This window comes from Ranitomeya variabilis, chromosome 4, assembly GCF_051348905.1.
Source record: "Ranitomeya variabilis isolate aRanVar5 chromosome 4, aRanVar5.hap1, whole genome shotgun sequence".
Taxonomy (NCBI): Eukaryota; Metazoa; Chordata; class Amphibia; order Anura; family Dendrobatidae; genus Ranitomeya; species Ranitomeya variabilis.
Genome location: NC_135235.1, coordinates 753,471,557 through 753,492,322, shown reverse-complemented (window position 1 = coordinate 753,492,322; position 20,766 = coordinate 753,471,557). Strand labels below are relative to the sequence as shown.

The window sequence follows — 20,766 nt, the reverse complement described above, 5'->3', positions numbered from 1 at the left end:
GGTCTCCTGACCAGGTGCACCCTCTAGACTCTTCCCTCCGGAAACCCTCCCTCTTCCCATTGGTGTCACATGATCCCGTCTGGACGGCAGATAGCAGTCTGTACAAATGCAGCACAGCCCTGAGGAGGCTTTTTTATGACTCTCCTTATTACACCCCTTATGTAATATATATGATGCCGCTCACACAGTATAATGTTTCCACAGTACTGGCAGCTCTCGTAAAAAAGGGATTTTCACACTACCGCCATACCCCCCCCCCCACAGTATAATGTTCTCATAGTACCGCCATACCCCCACACACAGCATAATGTTCTCATAGTACCGCCATACCCCCACACAGTATAATGTTCTCATAGTACCACGATACCCCCACACACAGTATTCTGTTCCCACAATAGAGGCTTCCCACAGACACAGGATAATGTCCCCACAGTACTGCCATCCCCCCACACAGTATAATGTTCTCATAGTACCGCCATACCCCCACACACAGTATAATGTTCTCATAGTACCGCCATACCCCCACACACAGTATAATGTTCTCATAGTACCGCCATACCCCCACACACAGTATAATGTTCTCATAGTACCGCCATACCCCCACACAGTATAATGTTCTCACAGTACCGCCATACCCCCACACACAGTATAATGTTCTCATAGTACCGCCATACCCCCACACAGTATAATGTTCTCATAGTACCTCCATACCCCCACACACAGTATAATGTTCTCATAGTACCACCATACCCCCACACACAGTATAATGTTCTCATTGTACCGCCATACCCCCACACGCAGTATAATGTTCTCATAGTACCACCATACCCCCACACACAGTATAATGTTCTCACAGTACCGCCATACCCCCACACAGTATAATGTTCTCATAGTACCGCCATACCCCCACACACAGTATAATGTTCTCATAGTACCGCCATACCCCCACACAGAATATAATGTTCTCATAGTACCGCCATACCCCCACACAGAATATAATGTTCTCATAGTACCGCCATACCCCCACACAGTATAATGTTCTCATAGTACCGCCATACCCCCACAGTATAATGTTCCTACAGTACCGCCATACCCCACACACAGTATAATGTTCTCATAGTACCACCATACCCCCACACACAGTATAATGTTCTCATAGTACCGCCATACCCCCACACACAGTATAATGTTCTCATAGTGCCGCTATACCCCCACACACAGTATAATGTTCCTACAGTACCGCCATACCCCCACACACAGTATAATGTTCTCATAGTACCTCCATACCCCCACACACAGTATAATGTTCCTACAGTACCGCCATACCCCCACACACAGTATAATGTTCTCATAGTACCGCCATACCTCCACACACAGTATAAAGTTCCCCCAGTACCAGCATCCCACCACACACAGTATTTTGTTCCTACAATAGTAGCCTCCCACAGACACTGGATAATGTTTCCACAGGACTGGCATCCCCCTCACACACAGTATGATGTCCCCTCAGTATTGCCATACCCCCACTTTTTAATGTTCCCACAGTACTGCCCCCTACATGCACAATATGGTACCATCCACCTCACTGACTACCTCCGACCACCGACAATTAATAAATACTCACTTAGCCTCATTCTTGGTGCAAATACTAATGAACCCATGATCTATGAGATATTTGCCATACGATAGTTGGATAGGCAGGAGTGTATCATCCAAAACGGTAGCCCACTCGGTTGCTATGATGCCTATGAATTGATAGGGCTTGGTGGGGTGTGGTATTGGTCACCCTCTCCTTTCCATCATCACAATTTCAGCGATATCCACTAAAGGGCAATTGGGAAGAGAGATGCTAAGTGCCAGAATTGGCTGGTTATTAAATATAGGGGGACCCTACATCACTTTTTTGGGTGGTCCGCCATTTTAATAGCCTGGGAAGCTCCACGGGTATTATCCCCTTCCTATGCTATAAACAAATTTCTATGTTTGAATCAGAGCTGAGATCTAACGTGATAGAAGATTACAGTGCGGGAAGACGTGAAACCTTCATATAGACGGCCGGTGGTGATGGAGTCAGTGACCGACTCTGGCCTAATATGTTTCTAGAGCCGTAGTAGAAGATGAAGATGTCGTCCTCATCATGAAGTAGTTATTTCTCATGTCACGTGTAATGAATATCTCCTGCAGTATTGCTAATGCCGATTCCAGGGTCGGTAAATGAGACGAGAATTAGCGTTATGGAAGATGAGTCTATGAGAAACGTATTCAGCTGCCGACTCCGAGGAAGAAACTGCTTGTTGTCTGTGGCCTAAATATATAGGATTTATTAGTAGATGGAAAGAAGGAAACTAAATACTGTAAAATAATAAATCTCCTCATATGTTTCCCTTATTATCTCCAGTAATTGTATTATTACACAGGATTCTTATGATGTTACATCGGCTCATCTTCTCATTCAGGTCTCTACAATATCGGATCCTCTCAGTGAAGATCTTCTGCAAAAGAGAATTTTCCTGATTTACCCATCAAAGATGGATATGGACAGAGACAAGATGGCGGAGAAAATATTACACCTCACCCTAGAGATCCTCTTCCGGCTTACTGGAGAGGTGAGAGATTCTGATGACGTCACATTACATCATTCTTATCTATGGGAATAACAGATGGACAGAACTGCAGAGGTGAGGACTCTGGAAATGTCTGTAGTGAGATTTATTAATGTGTCTCTCCATTACCAGGATTACACAGTGGTGAAGAAGACCTCTAGTGATCGCTGTCAGGACCCTGTGTCTGAGGGATGGGGAAGACCCCTGAGCCCAATCACGGGGCCTCCACCTCACCCCCTGATCCATGAGGACATCAATGACCAGAAGATCCTAGAACTCACCTACAAGATGATTGAGCTGCTGACTGGAGAGGTGACAGTGCTGGGAATGCTGGGACATTATACAGTAACACTATGAAGGGATCGGGGGATGACGGTATCATTGTATGTGTCAGGTTCCTATAAGGTGTCAGGATGTCGCTGTCTATTTCTCCATGGAGGAGTGGGAGTATTTAGAAGGACACAGAGATCTGTACAAGAACGTCATAATGGAGGTTCCCCAGCCCCTCACATCTCCAGGTAATAGGACTAAATACACACGGCCTATAATTATCTGTATGTAAAGAATGTATTCACTCCCTGTATGTGTTTCCTCCAGATCTATCCAGTAAGAGGACAACACCAGAGAGATGTCCCCGTCCTCTTCTTCCACAGGACTGCAAGCAAGAAGATCCCAGTGCTCCTCAGGACCATCAGGTAGATGGAGAGAAGGTGTCAGGAGATCTCCCCTATGATGTGTAGACGCCGGTGAAGGTCTTGTGCTCAGTCTTGTTTTATCCACCAGTATTATATGTTTTATACTTGTGTAATGAGAACTGTGGAGATGGCAGGATTAGAGCTGATCATAGATGGGACTTCTCCATCTGTCGGTGACTTTTATAATATTTGTTTCAGGGTGAAGATCTGACCCATATTAATACTACAGAGACATATGTGAGGGGGGATGAGTGGTGTAAAGAGGAGATTCCTACATATGACTACCCAGGTGAGTAGTAACCACTAAATGCAGAGAAGTCACAGATTCTTCTCAGTCACCGGCTGTGGCTGCTTTCTCGGTGGTGTAGTCCGGCCGTATTAGAATGATCACCATTTTGCCTCTATACACAGATCTGAGAGACTTCCTGATCATCACTGCGCATCAGAGGAAGCCTCTCAGGTCTGGAGACCCGGATGTCGTCATGACTACATCAGGTCTCCATGGCAGCGATCGAGACCACGCGTCTTGCCACAGGGTCTAGGATCCAAAGGGAGAGGGGCTGTCGGCCCATGTAGTGAGCGACCAGTGACCTGTCATAAGCCAATACAGATGCATATGTAATCAAAGCACCACATAAAGCCCCGCCCCAGAGCACGAGAATCTCATTAACTGAAAACTACAAATCCAGATAAAACAACAACCACAAGATGGATTTCATCACCAGGTATCAGTGTAATCAGTATAACGGCACCGACCTGACACTGTCTGTAGTCACTGAGCACAATCCTGCTGACAGGTTCCCTATAAGACATCTCCGCTCTGCACTATTATACACAGTTCTCTATAAATGTGTAATTTTTCTTCTTGAAACTCATCTGACAGAAAATCTTGGAGCTTCCGATAGTTTAGATTGTGAAGTCCCCGAGCCCCGTGCTCTAATTCCCCCAGAGAGGTTTCACCACTAGCTCCTCATTTATTACTGATGGAGACTGTTCAGTTTGAGCATTTCAGTAGATGTTATTGTCTATAGTCAGTTTCTGATTACAGTAGTGTCCAGAATCCTCTGATTTAACCTCTTCCCGCAGCCAGTTTTGTGTTCTTAATCAGGCCCCATTTTTACAATCTGACGTGGTCACTTTATGTGGTGATAACTTTGGAATTATTCACAAAGGATAATAGAAAACAAATGGATCTTACAAATTATTTTCCAACTTCTCACAATACCCTACATACGATTATACACTGCTCTCTGGGCACATGGCAGTGTTCAGAAGGGAAGGAGCACCATTTAGCTGTTTGAATGCAGATCTAGCTGGAATAGTTTGCGGACACAATGTATTGGGAGCACTGTTCGTGGTCTAAATGAAAAAAAAAAAGGAAAAAGATACAGAACCAACTGGGGAGCACCCAAGACAATCATATCAAATATCATTGAATTTTTAGAAAAATAGTTTATTTATTAGAATCCAAAACACACAAGGAACAAGTAAAAACAATGGAGTGGATACATGATGTGGTGCAATATTTGCTCTAATAAAACGAATTCTTGAAGAAATATTTCTTCTTGGACCAATTTGTATGCAGTTTTATCTATTTTTATATGTATTTCTGTTATATAATTTGATAAATATCATCATGAAAAGCCCTCTACTCGGTAGTACTTTGGTGCTGTTGCTCTTATGATAATTTTCCATGGAGTGTATCCTTTGTATCAGAAAAAAAAAGGGAGAAGCCAGCACTGCTTATGGTTAGAACGCAATACAAATGGTGCACATGCACCTACTGAATTCTAACTGTAGTTCAAATATGAGACATTTAGCAGATAATTGATCAATTCTTTGAGCTACCCCGCCACTTCACGGCAATCTCATAATGGGGCAGTCCTACGCTACGTGTTTTATTAATATTGTGCCATTACGGCCTCCTAGATGTATAAAGAGTACAAAAAGAAAGACACCATTACTAACTATGACATGCAAACTGTACCTGGAGCATTTTTCGGAGTCACCCCCTTGGTGCCAGGAAGGACAAGTGTAGATGAAGGCCGATCAGGTCCTGTGCGGACATATCAGATCCGGCCTCCACACCTCCAAACCAGCACCAAAGTTAAAGAGTGAGGTGCGTCAGCACAACACGTCCAATACTATACTTAAAATCCGGAAACCGGACGACTCAATAGTAACCTCAACAGATGACATACTCCAATGCTTTTATGATTTCTATAAAGAGTTATATAGCTCCAAAGGGAATTCTGATGCTCTGGAATGCCTAAACTATTTATCAGACATAGAATTTCTGACATTGACTGCTACACAGCAAGCATTTTTGGACGCAAACTTTACCCTCGACGAGATAAATAGGGCCATAACAGATATGGCTTCTGGTAAGGCTCCTGGCCCGGACCGTTTCCCCATAGAGATGTATAGAAAATATCGAGATATCCTGACACCAATCCTATTGAAAGTTTTTCAGGGGATTTGGGAGGGTGGTTCCTTGCCAGATTCCTATTATGAAGCAAATATTATAGTCTTAAAAAAAGAAGGGAAGGACCCCCTAGAATGTGGATCTTATCGTCCGATTTCGTTAGCTAATGTGGATTATAAGATTTTCACTAACATTCTAGCTACCAGGTTAAATACGGTAATACTGGATATAATACACCCAGACCAGACGGGCTTTATGCCGGGTAAGAGTACCTCTATTAATATCAGGAGGGTTCAGTCAGTGGCTCAATATAGTACGTTGGTACCTGAGAATAAATGGGCCATGGCCTCGCTGGACGCGGCTAAGGCATTTGATTCTCTTGAGTGGCCTTTCCTATCTGCATGTCTACAACGATATCAATTTGGCCCTAAATTTCAAAAATGGGTCGCCGCATTATATCTGAAGCCGAAAGCCCGGATAATTATTAACAACTCTATTTCTGAATCATTCTCCCTAAAAAGAGGGACCCGTCAGGGATGTCCTCTCTCTCCGGCCTTATTTGCCCTGGCGATAGAGGCACTAGCAATTCGTGTGAGGTTCACATCATCTATTAGGGGTATCTCGATAGCAGATCGCACGGATACTATTGGTCTATATGCAGACGACATGGTGGTGTCTCTGGACGAGGTGGAGGAGACTCTACCACATGTGAATACCGTTATAGAGAGATTTGGCAGACATTCGGGACTATATATTAACTGGGGCAAGTCTGCCCTGATGCCTCTTTCTCATGACTCAGTGGCACACCTTGATGTGTTATCCCCATTACCGGTTGTCTCTAGCTTTAAATACTTAGGAATAATTATATCAAAATACAGCAGACTTGATCTACAGTTCAATATTCTACCGTTATTAGATTTTGTTAAACATAAATTCGCTATATGGAGTAAACTGCCTTTATCTGTTTCAGGTCGCATAAACTTGATTAAAATGATACTTCTCCCGAAGCTTAACTACTCCCTCCAACATAGTGCAGTACCGGTTCCTAAATCCTTTTTTTTAAACTTAATTTCATTAGCTACGTCCTTTATCTGGGGGAAGGCTAGACCCAAACTTAAATTGTCTACTTTACACAGATCTAGGCAAACGGGAGGGGCGGCGTTGCCAGATTTTTTTTTATATTATTTAGCTGGACAGCTTAGAGCTTTGGGTGGGTGGATGCCTGGGGGATGTTTGCCGAATTCAGAGAGTCATTTAGCCCATGCTGCCAAGATTGACTGCCCATTGGGTTTCTTGGAAATAAACCTTCTACTCCTAGACTATTACCATTACTTAGGCTAGCAAGGCTAATTTGGCGGCAGGTGAAAAAGGTAATTCACTTTGATGGTATTGTAGCTGAAATGCCCTTATGGGATAATGAATATTTCCAGAGATTATTGAATCACCCGTCTGCTCAATTCTGGATTTCACACGGTGTTTCGTCGCTTAATAATCTTTACGACCAAGGTACCCTGATGTCCTTCGAACAACTGCAACTTAGGTATGACGTACCAAGGCCTCAATTCTTTCGCTATCTCCAACTTAGATCGGCGATTCAGTCGCATGTTCGTAGCGTGGAAGTGACGCAGGCGATATCTTCCTTCCCACTGATAGGGATTTTTAAGTCACAGGGGCCCCGTGGCCTCATCTCTGCATTATATACTTATATGTTATCCGTGGGTGCTGATGCTGCTCTGCTGCCAGTCAGGGAAAGGTGGAAGGTCCTGGTGCCTGATCTTCAGGGCGAGGACTGGGAAATGGTCCTTGAATCCCCAACCAAGGTGTCCCCCTCAGCTAATAATAAAATGATACAGTTATACATACTACATCAATCATATTTAACCCCGCTGCGACTATTTAAGATTGGGTGGTCCCGATCTTCGGAATGTCTCAGGTGTCATGTGGGGGAGGCAGATTTCATACACATGATATGGGATTGTCCAATCATTCACTCTTATTGGGAGGAGGTAACCTCGTTGTTGACCTCCCTTGTACATATACCCGTTCCCCTGACTCCGTTAGTGTGTTTGTTCGGGGTATTGGAGGAGGAGACATGGGACCATCATCTTCAAATTTTCTTAAGAGAGACACTTTTCCTGGCCAGGAAATTAATCGCCTTGCGTTGGATGGGTACCACACATCCATCTCTTAGGGCCTGGATAGACCAGGTAAATTTAGTAGTGCCGTGCGAACGTACTTTATATCAGAATAGAGGCTGTTTGGAGAAATTCAATAAAATCTGGGATTTGTGGAACTCATCGTACCTCACCATGTCATCATGCGGTTGAGGGCCTAGATTCAATATGACAAAGTTTGAGAAACTACATTATTCACGTTGAGCTTCAATGCTATTCTGTTAATATGATGGAGAGGGTTTTGTTTTGGCAGTAAAATAGTTCTAGTTTTAGGATTGTCAGTATATGAGGCATACTATAATACCTTGAGTTTATATGATCCGTTCGGTGTATTAAGATTTATGTCAATGAAACTATTATCAAAATGTAATTACACTGACTTGAAATTTGTGAACCGTGTATGTATACCTGATTTATGTTATTTAATAAACGAATTAAAAAAAAAAAAAAAAGTTAAAGAGTGAGACTGGTATGTGGCTGACCACCACTGTTGCCGCGCACGCTAGGTCATATGCGCCATTCTGTCTGGGTTCACTATGATTGATAGGCTGCTGTGCACACACACACAGCAGCCCTGCCCTGCCTCAGGCTCTAGTTAATTAGGCAGCTGTGCCTCAGCCAGTTTCATGCTTTAACTTTGGTGTTGGTTTGGCAGTGTGGAGGCCAGATCTGATATGTCCGCACAGGACCTGATCGGCCTCTATCCGCGCTCGCCTTCCTGGCACTAAGGGAGTGATTCTGTCAATGCTCCAGGTACAGTTTGTCATGTAATGTTATTTAATGTGGTCTGTCCCTTTTTTTTTTTTTTTTTCTCTCACTCTCAATACATTTAGGAGGCCGTAATGGCACAATGTAATAAAAAACGTAGAGTTAGGACTGCCCCTTTATGAGATTGCCGTGAAGTGGCGGGGTAGCTCAAAGAATTGATCAATTATTTGCTAAATATCTCATATTTGAAATACAGTCAGAATTTATTATGTGCATGTGCACTTTGGATATTGCGTTTTGACCTTCAGCAGTGCTGGCCTCTCTACTTTTTGCTTCTGTATCCTTTGTATCGGTATAAGGCGTCATATTTGTACTCATATGTTTGATACTTCTAAATTCTCGCATCATTGCCAGGACTCGCAGACCGTCCGTGTGTAAACCCACCTCATCTGTCCTCGGGCATATGTGTTAAGTGTAGTTCTCACGGTTTAAGGCTGCTGTCATCTTCCTATGTAAGCGCAATGAATTTTTGCTCTTCTTCTTCTTTGCTCATTACCTTTAATGTCATCCTTGCACGTAAGCATTTTTTAAATGTTTATTGTGCTCTTTATACACTCACCGGCCACTTTATTAGGTACACCTGTCCAACTTCTTGTTAACACTTAATTTCTAATCAGCCAATCACATGGCGGCAACTCAGTGCATTTAGGCATGTAGACATGGTCAAGACAATCTCCTGCAGTTCAAACCGAGCATCAGTATGGGGAAGAAAGGTGATTTGAGTGCCTTTGAACGTGGCATGGTTGTTGGTGCCAGAAGGGCTGGTCTGAGTATTTCAGAAACTGCTGATCTACTGGGATTTTCACGCACAACCATCTCTAGGGTTTACAGAGAATGGTCCGAAAAAGAAAAAAAATCCAGTGAGCGGCAGTTCTGTGGGCGGAAATGCCTTGTTGATGCCAGAGGTCAGAGGAGAATGGGCAGACTGGTTCGAGCTGATAGAAAGGCAACAGTGACTCAAATCGTCACCCGTTACAACCAAGGTAGGCCTAAGAGCATCTCTGAACGCACAGTGCGTCGAACTTTGAGGCAGATGGGCTACAGCAGCAGAAGACCACACCGGGTACCACTCCTTTCAGCTAAGAACAGGAAACTGAGGCTACAATTTGTACAAGCTCATCGAAATTGGACAGTAGAAGATTGGAAAAACGTTGCTTGGTCTGATGAGTCTCGATTTCTGCTGCGACATTCAGATGGTAGGGTCAGAATTTGGCGTAAACAACATGAAAGCATGGATCCATCCTGCCTTGTATGGAGCATCTTTGGGATGTGCAGCCGACAAATCTGCGGCAACTGTGTGATGCCATCATGTCAATATGGACCAAAATCTCTGAGGAATGCTTCCAGCACCTTGTTGAATCTATGCCACGAAGAATTGAGGCAGTTCTGAAGGCAAAAGGGGGTCCAACCCGTTACTAGCATGGTGTACCTAATAAAGTGGCCGGTGAGTGTATATGCGGCTTTCATATATCAAAAAAGAACCAAAAGCAAATACCAATGGAATCCTAGACTACAAAAAAACCAAACCAAACAACAAGGATTCCTAAAATATAACTTTTAATATATAAAGTTAAAATACACAAGGTTCTAAAATTAAGGACAACACAATGAAGAAATATAGGGAAACTAACTGTCCCTATCAGATACCCTATTTCTGTCCACTACCTAATAGCGGAGGTCGACGCCCTAAATTACTGCGGTTGGCGCCCCCGCTCCCGAAGGCTGGCCCTATCAGCCCTATCAATACCCTATAATTCCTAAGTAGTGATGCCACAAATGAAGAGAGACCCAAAAAAAACCAAAAATATTAAAAAATAAGCAAAACTAATTTAAATAAATAGAGAAAAAATTAGAAAAATAAACCAAGCAGAAAAAGACAATAGGCTGAAAACCTACAGTAGGGTATTCATATACAGTATGTTAATATTATGGGGTATAGGGCAGGGAGAGGCCTTAATAAGCCCTTTGAACAAGACAGCTCAACAGAAGAAAGCTACTCACATAAGCCTAATACCAGAATAGACTTATCCCACTGAATTCATAAAGAGGAAACCCCAAATGTCACATTCACAGTTTCATATATCCAAAAAGAGAAAATAACATAAAAAATTAGCAAAAAACTGTGAAAAAAACATGGTCAAAAAAAAAAAAAAAAAAAAAAAAAGTAATCTCCACTATACTCTTGCACAGTGGCTATCATCATCTTTCTGCGCAAGTGTAAAGCTGTTTATCTCATCTGTTTAGCACCTTTCATGTTGCTTTTGCGCATGCACATTACAGGGGTTCTGCATGCCTGTTATTTGTGCGCCATAGGTGTGTATTATAATACTAGGTGTTTCCGCTCGGCACGCTCATTGCGATCTAATTAACGCTGCTGGTGATTAAACTAAACTAAATAATGACAACATTCAATAGCGCTTACACAGGTGGTAAATTAACGTGTGGTAATGTGTGAGGACGGAGCCTCGTGTGGTAATGTGTGAGGACGGAGCCTCGTGTGGTAATGTGTGAGGACGGAGCCTCGTGTGGTAATGTGTGAGGACGGAACCTTGTGTGGTAATGTGGAGAGCGGGATTATGTGTGGTGATTTGGTGGGGGGGGGTGGGATTATGTATGGTGATGTGGGGGCGGGATTGTGTGGTAATGGGGTGTGGGCGGGATTATGTGTAGTAATGTGGTGGGGGGGCGGGATTATGTGTGGTGATGTGGGGGGCGGGATTATTTGTGGTGATGTGGGGGGTGTTGTGTGTTGTGATTTATTATGTGTGGTAATGGGGTGGGATTGTGTGTGGTAATGGGGTGGGAGGACGGGATTATGTGTGGTAATGGGGTGGGCGACGGGATTATGTGTTGTGATATGATCGGGGGCGGGATTATTTGTGGTGATGTGGTGGGGGCGGGATTATGTGTGGTGATGTGGTGGGGGGCGGGATTATGTGTGGTGATGTGGTGGGGGGCGGGATTATGTGTTGTGATGTGGTGGGCGAGCGGGATTATGTGGTGATGTGGTGGGGGGCGGGATTATGTGTGGGGGTGGGGGGGCGAGATTATGTGTGGTGATGTGGTGGGGCGGGATTATGTGGTGATGTGGGGGGCAGGATTATGTGTGGTAATGGGGTGGGGGGCGGGATTGTGTGTGGTGATGGGGTGGGGGGCGGGATTGTGTGGTGATGGGGTGGGGGGCAGGATTATGTGTGGTGATGGGGCGGGCGGGATTATGTGTGGTGATGTGGTGGGGCGGGATTATGTGGTGATGTGGGGGGCAGGATTATGTGTGGTAATGGGGTGGGGGCGAGATTATGTGTGGTAATGGGGTGGGGGCGGGATTACGTGTGGCAATGTGGTGGGGTGCGGGATTATGTGTGGTGATGTGGTGGGCGGGCGGGATTATGTGTTGTGGTGGGTGGGCGGGATTACCTGTGGTAATGTGGTGGGGGCAGGATTGTGTGTGGTGATGTGTGGGGGCGGAGCTACTGTGCAGGGGGCGGGATTAGCAAGTAATCACGATGCCTCTTATATATATGTATATATGGTGATGTGGGGGCGGGATTGTGTGGTAATGGGGTGTGGGCGGGATTATGTGTAGTAATGTGGTGGGGGGGCGGGATTATGTGTGGTGATGTGGGGGGCGGGATTATTTGTGGTGATGTGGGGGGTGTTGTGTGTTGTGATTTATTATGTGTGGTAATGGGGTGGGATTGTGTGTGGTAATGGGGTGGGAGGACGGGATTATGTGTGGTAATGGGGTGGGGGCGAGATTATGTGTGGCAATGTGGTGGGGTGCGGGATTATGTGTGATGATGTGGTGGGCGGGCGGGATTATGTGTTGTGGTGGGTGGGCGGGATTACCTGTGGTAATGTGGTGGGGGCAGGATTGTGTGTGGTGATGTGTGGGGGCGGAGCTACTGTGCAGGGGGCGGGATTAGCAAGTAATCACGATGCCTCTTATATATATATAGATGTGTAGTACTTACAGACCGTCAGTGTGTGAACGCACTATATTTGTTCTCTGACATTTGTGTTAAGTTCAGCACTTATGTCTCTGGGGCTGCCATTATCCTCCTGCGCAAGCGCAACAAAGTTTACTCTTATCTGTTCATTATTTCTAATGCCGCCTCTGCGCGTGCGCATTATAAGGAGTCCATTGTGCTTGTTATATATGCAGCCTTATTCATCAGCGGTCGCTACTACATCTCCGCGCATGCGCTGTATATTCTAATCCTTCATTGCAAATTACCCGGCTGCACTTTGTTTACTTCCAGGTTGGCGCCGATTGCGCATGCGCTCTTCTATTCTAGTCGTCCATTTTGGTATACCCGGCGTACTACATACACACACCTCCCAGGTGTGGCGTGATCATAATGATTTGTACTCCACTTGCGTTCTCAGCTGTTCGCACTCATGCCACTTAGGTAGTGTGTATATATATATATATATATATATATATATATATATATATATTTTTTTTTTTTTTAACCAATTAACTTTTTATTAGCAATAAAGAAATAGGTACATACAAAAATCCCCCGCAGGAGAAACAAGGAGGGAAAAAGGAACAAGTGGGAAGGGGAACAATACACATTGTTCTAGAATCACAGCAATTTTAGCATAGAATACAAAATTAACTATAACACAAATCACCGCTTACAAAAGATACTAAATGAGAGCAAGGGCGGACGGAGGAATGTGAACCGAGGAAACCCAAGGATCCCACCAGGAGAGCACCTTATTTTTCTTGGAGAGACTCTGTGCCATAATTGCTTCATAGGTAAAATGAAGGTTAATCTTGGAAATCAAAGCAGCCATAGATGGGATATCTGAAGATCTCCAGTGACTCGCTATACATTGTCTGGCAGCGATCAAAATATTAGAGATTATCGGTCGGAGAGGGGAGGGGAATCCCGCGAGAGAGACACCCAAAACAGCCAGACACCCGCTTAAAACAAAAGGAACCTGGATGACTTCCGCGATTAGAGTCTCAACTTGACGCCAGAAGACCTGAACCCGTGGACAGGACCACCGTATATGGGAACCGGAACCAATAGCCCCGCACCCCCTCCCAACAGAGAGGGGAAGCAGAGGGACCAAACCTGGCCATGCGAGCAGGGGTGAGGTACCACTGCAGCTGGATCTTTTTAGACTGCTCCAAGTGGCCTATACACGAGGAATACTTAGAAGGGTGTACCATCGCAAAGTGCCAGTCCTCTAAGGATGCATCAAAACCAAGAGAGGACTCCCAGGAAATCATAAAAGGAAGCTTAGCAGGAATATCATGGGATATGAGGGCCTTATAGATAATAGAAACGCCATGGGGCACGAGAGTGGCCGGTCTAAAGAACCGGTGTGCTGGGTCCTCCGACAGAGGCGGGGGGGGCACCGAATAGCCGACGCGACCTGAGAAAACTGCGGAGTTGTAGATATTGAAAGAAATCTCTGCCAGAGAGAGAAGATCTACCCGCAAGGACAAATAAGCCATCCGAGCCAAACAGGTCAGCCACCCGGCGCACCCCCCGCATCTCCCAGGAGGAGAGAGAGGTGTGCCCAATAGCACACTCCAGGGCCCGTAGGGAGACATAGTCATACATAAATAGGAATTGGGAAGAACAAACAGATGACCATATTTTAGAGGCCGTCTTGATAGAGCGAAGAGTAGGGCCACGAGGAGAGACCTTGAGCAGCCAAAGCTCCAGAAGTAATTTGAGAGAATTTCTGGGGGCGAAATGAGATTCAATGAGCACCCAGGGTAACCGCGAGCTCCCCTCCCACCAAAGCTTAAGAGGCTCTAAGATCGCCGCCCTATTGTAAAACTGAATCGAGGGAACACCCAAACCACCCATAGAGTACGGAAGGGACATGATTTGGCGCTTAATCCTGTGTGGCTTGTTATTCCAAATAAACCGATCTATGATTGATTGGAAAGCTGAAATAAATTTGGAAGGTATGGAAAGGGGAAGGCACCGAAATAAATAGATAATTTTGGGGAGAAATAGCATTTTAACGGTTTGTATACGGGCCATCCACGAGAGCGAAGAGCTCGATAGCTGATCGATGCCCCTCCTAATTTCGGTGATGGTTTCCTCACAATTAGAACGAACGATGTTATCCAATCTAGTTATCCGGACGCCCAGGTAGGAAAACCCCATAGGGGCCCAAATAAACGCAAATTTAGATTGATTTTGAATTTGGAGATCAACCGGAAGAAAAAGGGGGAAAATAATGGATTTAGTCAGATTAAGTTTATAATATGATACCGCGGAAAATTGGGATAAAATTGAAGTGATCGCGTTCAGTGAAGTTAAAGCCGAGGTACAAGTCAGCACTACATCGTCAGCGTAAAGTCCAATTTTATGTTCAGTCTCCCCAACCCGCACCCCCTTAATATCAGGGCACTGTCTAATTAAGGCAGCCATAGGCTCCATGATCAGAGCAAAAATAAGGGGGCAGAGGGGACAGCCCTGACGGGTCCCGTTCAAAATCGGGAATGTCCGAGATTTAAAGCCGCCCGAGCAAACCGACGCACAGGGATTAGAGTATAGAGCCATAATGGCCTTGGAAATCAGTCCTGTAAGCCCAAATTTTCCAAGCGTGAGCTCGATATATCCCCAGTGCACCCTGTCAAACGCCTTTTCGGCATCGAGAGACAGGAAAACACTGGGGAGACCCTCCCTCTCCACCACATCCAGGAGATCAATCAGTCGTCTTGTGCCATCTCTGGTCTGCCTACCAGGGACAAACCCAACTTGGTCGGGGTGTATAAGGCTGGGGAGCACCGCTATCAATCTATTGGCCCAGATTTTAGCATAGATTTTAACGTCGCAATTCAGGAGGGCTATGGGGCGAAAATTTCCCGGAGACGTTGTGGGCTTCCCCGGTTTAGGGAGGGTCGCGATGGAGGCCTCCAACCCCTCCGCCCTGATGCTGCCAACAGACGCCCAGTTGTTAAATAAGCGAAGGAGAAAAGGGGAGAGGACAGAGAGGAATTGTGCATAGTAGAGAAAAGGAAAACCGTCCGGGCCTGGAGAAGAACATTTATTAGAGTCCCTGACAATTTGGGAAAGCTCAGATTCAACAATAGGAGAGTTCAGAAAGGAAAGCTGCTCCGCATTGACCGAGGGAAGATTAGCTTTCTCCAAGAACGCCATGATTAGCTCCGGTGAGGGCTGAGGGACTCCCGGGTCAGAACCAAGATCATACAGAGAGGAGTAATACGAAGCAAACTCCTCAGCAATATGGATGGGATTGTAAACACGAGAACCGTCAGACCCAAACAGGAATGGAATCTTGGATTGAGCCTCTCTCCTCCTAACGCGCCTAGCGAGAACAGCACCCACCCGATCCCCCATTGCATAGAATCTGGCTTTAGTTTTCCTCAGGGCATTTTCAGCTTTATGTAGAAGTAATTGGCGAACACGCATGCGAGCTTTAGAAAGGTCAGAAAAAAGCGAACCTACCCATCGGATCTACAATGGAACGGATCAGTTGGAAGGCATTGGCTTTGCTAAAGAAAATCGCTACTCCCGCCTTCTTTGACGGACCATTTGCAAAGAATTGTTGTGGATATAAACCTGAGTACATTCTAACATTATCACATTTCAATAAATGTGTTTCTTGAAGACATATAATGTCCCGACGAGATTTACCCAGATACCTCCAGACAATCGACCTCTTGCCCGGGGAGTTGAGACCATTTACATTAATGGAATACAGCGAAACACTCATGGTAAAACAGTATAAATAGACTTAGCTCATAATGAGCACCAGTGAAGTATGCACAAGAAGAAACAACATGAGAACTGCGGACCAGAACATGCGTGGGGGGGAACCGGGTGGGTGGGAGGGGGGAGGGAAGGACAAACAGAACAAACAACACAAAAATTAGGACATCAAGGTCCATTCAGGCAAATCCTGAGTCCAGAAGGTGAAAATCAGAAAAAACAGTTCACCTATGGGGCAAAAAAATTGAAGTGCTGCAAATACTCCTACAAGGAGACCAGCACAACATATGAAATAAAAAAAAAAAAGAAAAACCTCAAAAGAGGAAAAAAGTACCAAAATATTGCGGGAAATAGCCAGGAACCAAAGGTGGTAACATTCTTCAAGCGACCTCCCAGTCCGATGCAACACGGGCCTTGGGATTACGGCCATTCCCAGACCCAGAGGGACCCCTCGAGACTGGGGAACCAGGAGCCGACAGGCCCCATCCCGCCAATGCAGACGCCGCGTGGGACGGGGTCAGGCAGGTGGTGATGGATCCATCTTTGCGGATGAGAAGCTTAGTGGGAAATCCCTAACGATACGGAATGCCTTTTTCCCTGAGAACAGCAGCGTAGGGTCCAAAAGCTTTACGGAGAGCCAGGGTGCCCGGGGAGAGGTCCGGGAAGAAGGTGATAGAGGCAAATCTTTCAGGTAAAGCAGGATTTTTCCTCAGAGCCTGGAGAAAGTTCTCCTTCATTTCGTAGAAGTGTATGCGGGCGAGCACATCTCTTGGGACCGAAGGTCCAAGACCAGTCGGCTTAGGAATCCGGTGTATGCGATCAATTATAATGTCCCTTGGGGCAAAGTGAGGGAGAGCAGCAGCGATAAAATCCTGCAAGAAAACTTTCAAGTCTCCTGGAAGTACAGATTCTCCAACGCCTCTAAGTTTAACATTGTTCCTTCTGGACCTATCTTCCAAATCCATGGTTTTGGCATGAGCAGATCTTGCAGATACTCTTGAGCGTCCCATAATTCATTATGAGATGAGATCAGCTCCACCATCTTACGCTCCAAACGATCCGTGCGGTTCCCCAGCTCCACCACCTCTCCTTTCAGCTCTGCCAGCATGGTGCGGATGTCTTCCTGAATGGAGGCCCTGAGATCCCCAAGCAGATCTTTAAGTAAAGCAGCAGTCACCGGATTCTCCCGACGCTGCAGTGTTGGAAACCGCAACGCTCGGGAGTGATGAAGCGCCCGAAAGCGACGCTTGAGCGTTGCGTTGTGAGGAGCGGGAAGCTCTGGGTGAAGACGGCGCCATCTTGGGATCCTGCAGCAGCCGGGGGGAGGCCGCAAAGAAATCTATAATCCGCCTGGACGGGTCGCGTGTGCTGGCTCTGGATTTCCCCATACACTCACCGTCGCACCAGGGAGCAATGCTGGTATTATAGGAGACAGAGAGTCCCCCGGGAAGAAGATATGAGCCGCTTTAAAGTTCCTGGTCATGGAGCTCCCACACTGTTTGACCTACTCCATCTGCAGCTAGGCCACGCCCCCCGGTAGTGTATATATATTAATATGTGTTAGAGTCCTTCACTATCACTTTTACCCCTGATGAAGCCACCGCCGTGGCGACACGCGTTGGGTCTATGACCCTCTCTGGTCCCTTCCACCGGTTCTCAAACATTGCTCTGGGGCAGGCCTGATTGATTTTTCCCATCATGGACATTTTTTCCATGTGGATTGGAATTTTAGTGAGCTTCAGATTCTACTTTTTGGGTATGTAAGTTGCATTGAAACAATAGGCAGGGAAATCCGTCTGGTCTTCCCATTGTTCAGTATTGCACTAGGTTTGGTCTTTATTTCATAACATCAGTCTATATGACTATATTTGCCATTTTTTGAGTCTTTTGCACCACCAGGAGACTGTCGGTTTACATATAGCCCTGTTGGCTTGACACAGATATACTCATTTTCCTGCTAAGACTACTAGTGACTGGTATATATTTTTTGCATGCCCACAAATGTGGCCGGTACAGGCTCATATTATTAGGCCTGCTCTCTAGTATAGATTGCCTATGTTATTTTTGATATTGTATAATTATTGACATTGCATGTTTGGGTCCAAAGGGATTCTACCTCTTTATGGGGTCTGTCACTCTATTGTTTTTAAATGTTTTTACTTGTTCCTTGTGTGTTTTGGATTCTAATAAATAAACTATTTTTCTAAAAATTCAATGATATTTGATATGATTGTCTTGGGTGCTCCCCAGTTGGTTATGTCTCTTTTTCCTTTTTTGTTATTTATCCACATTTCTAGACATACCCTGGGTTGATCCCCTTTATTGCTTAAAGTATTGTGGTTGGTGCCCTCCACCTTTTGTTGTTCACTGTTTGTGGTCTACTGGCAGCTCAAAAGATCTCCACCATGAACATGCTTGGCACTATATTCTATATTCCATATCCCAAGGATTGCCTTGCTCATCGCCCTTTAAACTAAACTAAACTACATGTTGACAAGCCACAAAGCTTCTGGGAGAATGTCCTATGGACAGATGAGACAAGAATGGAACTTTTTGGCAAGTCACATCAGCTCTATGTTAACAGACGGAAATTTGAAACATATCAAGAAAAGAGCACAGTCCCTACTGTGAAACATGGAGGAGGCTCTGTTATGTTCTGGGGCTGCTTTGATGCATCTGTCACATGGTGTCTAGAATCTGTGCAGGGTACAATGAAATCTCAAGACTATCAAGGAATTCTAGAGAGAAATGTGCTGCCCAGTGTCAGAAAGCTTGGTCTCAGTCACAGGTCATGGGTCTTGCAACAGGATAATGACCCAAAACACACAGCTAGAAACACCCAAGAATGGCTGAGAGGAAAACATTGGACTATTCTGAACCATCTTTGGAAAGAGCTGAAACATGCCGTCTGGAAAAGGCAACCTTCAAACAGCAAACAACCGGAGCAGTTTACTCTTGAGGAGCGGCCAAAATACCAGTCGAGAGGAGCAGAAGTCTCATTGACAGTTACAGGAATCGATTGATTGCAGTGATTGCCTCAAAAGATTGTGCAGCAAAATATTAACCCTTTCGCGCCAGAGCCTGTTTTTGTCTTCGTGACCGGGACAATTTTATCAGTTCTGACCAGTGTCACTTTATAAGGTCATAACTCTAAAACTCTTCAACGAATCCTGGTGATTCTGAGATTGTTTTCTTGTGACACATTGTACTTTATGATAGTGGTAAAATTTCTCTGATAGAACTTGCATTTATTTGTTAAAAAAATGTAAAATAAAGCGAACATTCTGAAAATTTCACAATTTTCAAAATTTTCATGTTTTTGTCCTTAAAGGGAACCTGTCACCCCGGTTTTTCATTCGGAGATAAAAATACCGCTACATAGGGCATGAGCTGTGCTTTACAAAAGTGTGTTTTTTCTACCCTGTTTCCCCACCTAAGCTGCCGAAATTACTTACCAAAGTTGCCGTTTTCGCTTGTCAATCATGCTGGTCTGGTCATATGGGCGTGGTGACAAAGCTGTTTCTTCCCCCAGATCTTGCTTAGGTTTCCGTTGGTGGCGTAGTGGTTTGCGACTGCGCAGGTGACGAAAAACAGCGCCATCTGCGCTATATCCCTGGTGATCGGTGGGGGCGGCCATCTTCCTGTGGCCGCGCGTGCGCAGTTGGAGCGCTCTGCTGCCCGGGGCTTCAGGAAAAGTGCGCAGATGGAGATCGCGGCGGCCATTTTCGTGAAGCAGAGTTCGCATCTCGGCTTCAGGAAAATGGCGGCTGCGATCTCCATCTGCGCACGCGCGGCATCCCGTGGCCATTTTCCTGAAGCCCCGGGCAGCAGAGCGCTCCATCTGCGCACGCGTGGCCACAGGAAGATGGCCGCCCCCACCGATCACCAGGGATATAGCGCAGAACGCGCTGTTTTTCGTCACCTGCGCAGTCACAAACCACTACGCCACCAACGGAAACCTAAGCAAGATCTGGGGGAAGAAACAGCTTTGTCACCACGCCCATATGACCAGACCAGCATGATTGACAAGCGAAAACGGCGACATTGGTAAGTAATTTCGGCAGCTTAGGTGGGGAATCAGGGTAGAAAAAACACACTTTTGTAAAGCACAGCTCATGCCCTATGTAGCGGTATTTTTATCTCCGAGTGAAAAACCGGGGTGACAGGTTCCCTTTAAATCAGAGTCATATCACACAAAATAGTTAATAAATAACATTTCCCTCATGTCTACTTTAAATCAGCACAATTTTTGGAAAAAAAAAATTTTTTTGTTAGGAAGTTATAAGGGTTAAAAATTTACCAGCAATTTCTCATTTTTACAACAAAATTTACAAAACCATTTTTTTTTAGGGACCACCTCACATTTGATGTGACTTTGGGGGGTCA

At 45.3% G+C, this 20,766-nt stretch overlaps 1 protein-coding gene across 1 annotated transcript in view; it reads left to right on the top strand.

The window, feature by feature from the left end:
* The window catches only part of LOC143766805 (uncharacterized), a 63,946-nt gene that overhangs the window by 466 nt on the left and 42,714 nt on the right, over positions 1-20,766 (top strand). The window contains exons 2-6 of the mRNA XM_077254768.1: positions 2,457-2,606; positions 2,736-2,915; positions 2,998-3,121; positions 3,201-3,298; positions 3,497-3,587. Of these exons, the coding sequence (XP_077110883.1) occupies positions 2,529-2,606; positions 2,736-2,915; positions 2,998-3,121; positions 3,201-3,298; positions 3,497-3,587 (571 nt within the window). The 5' untranslated portion in view covers positions 2,457-2,528. The remainder of the gene's footprint in view (positions 1-2,456; positions 2,607-2,735; positions 2,916-2,997; positions 3,122-3,200; positions 3,299-3,496; positions 3,588-20,766) is intronic.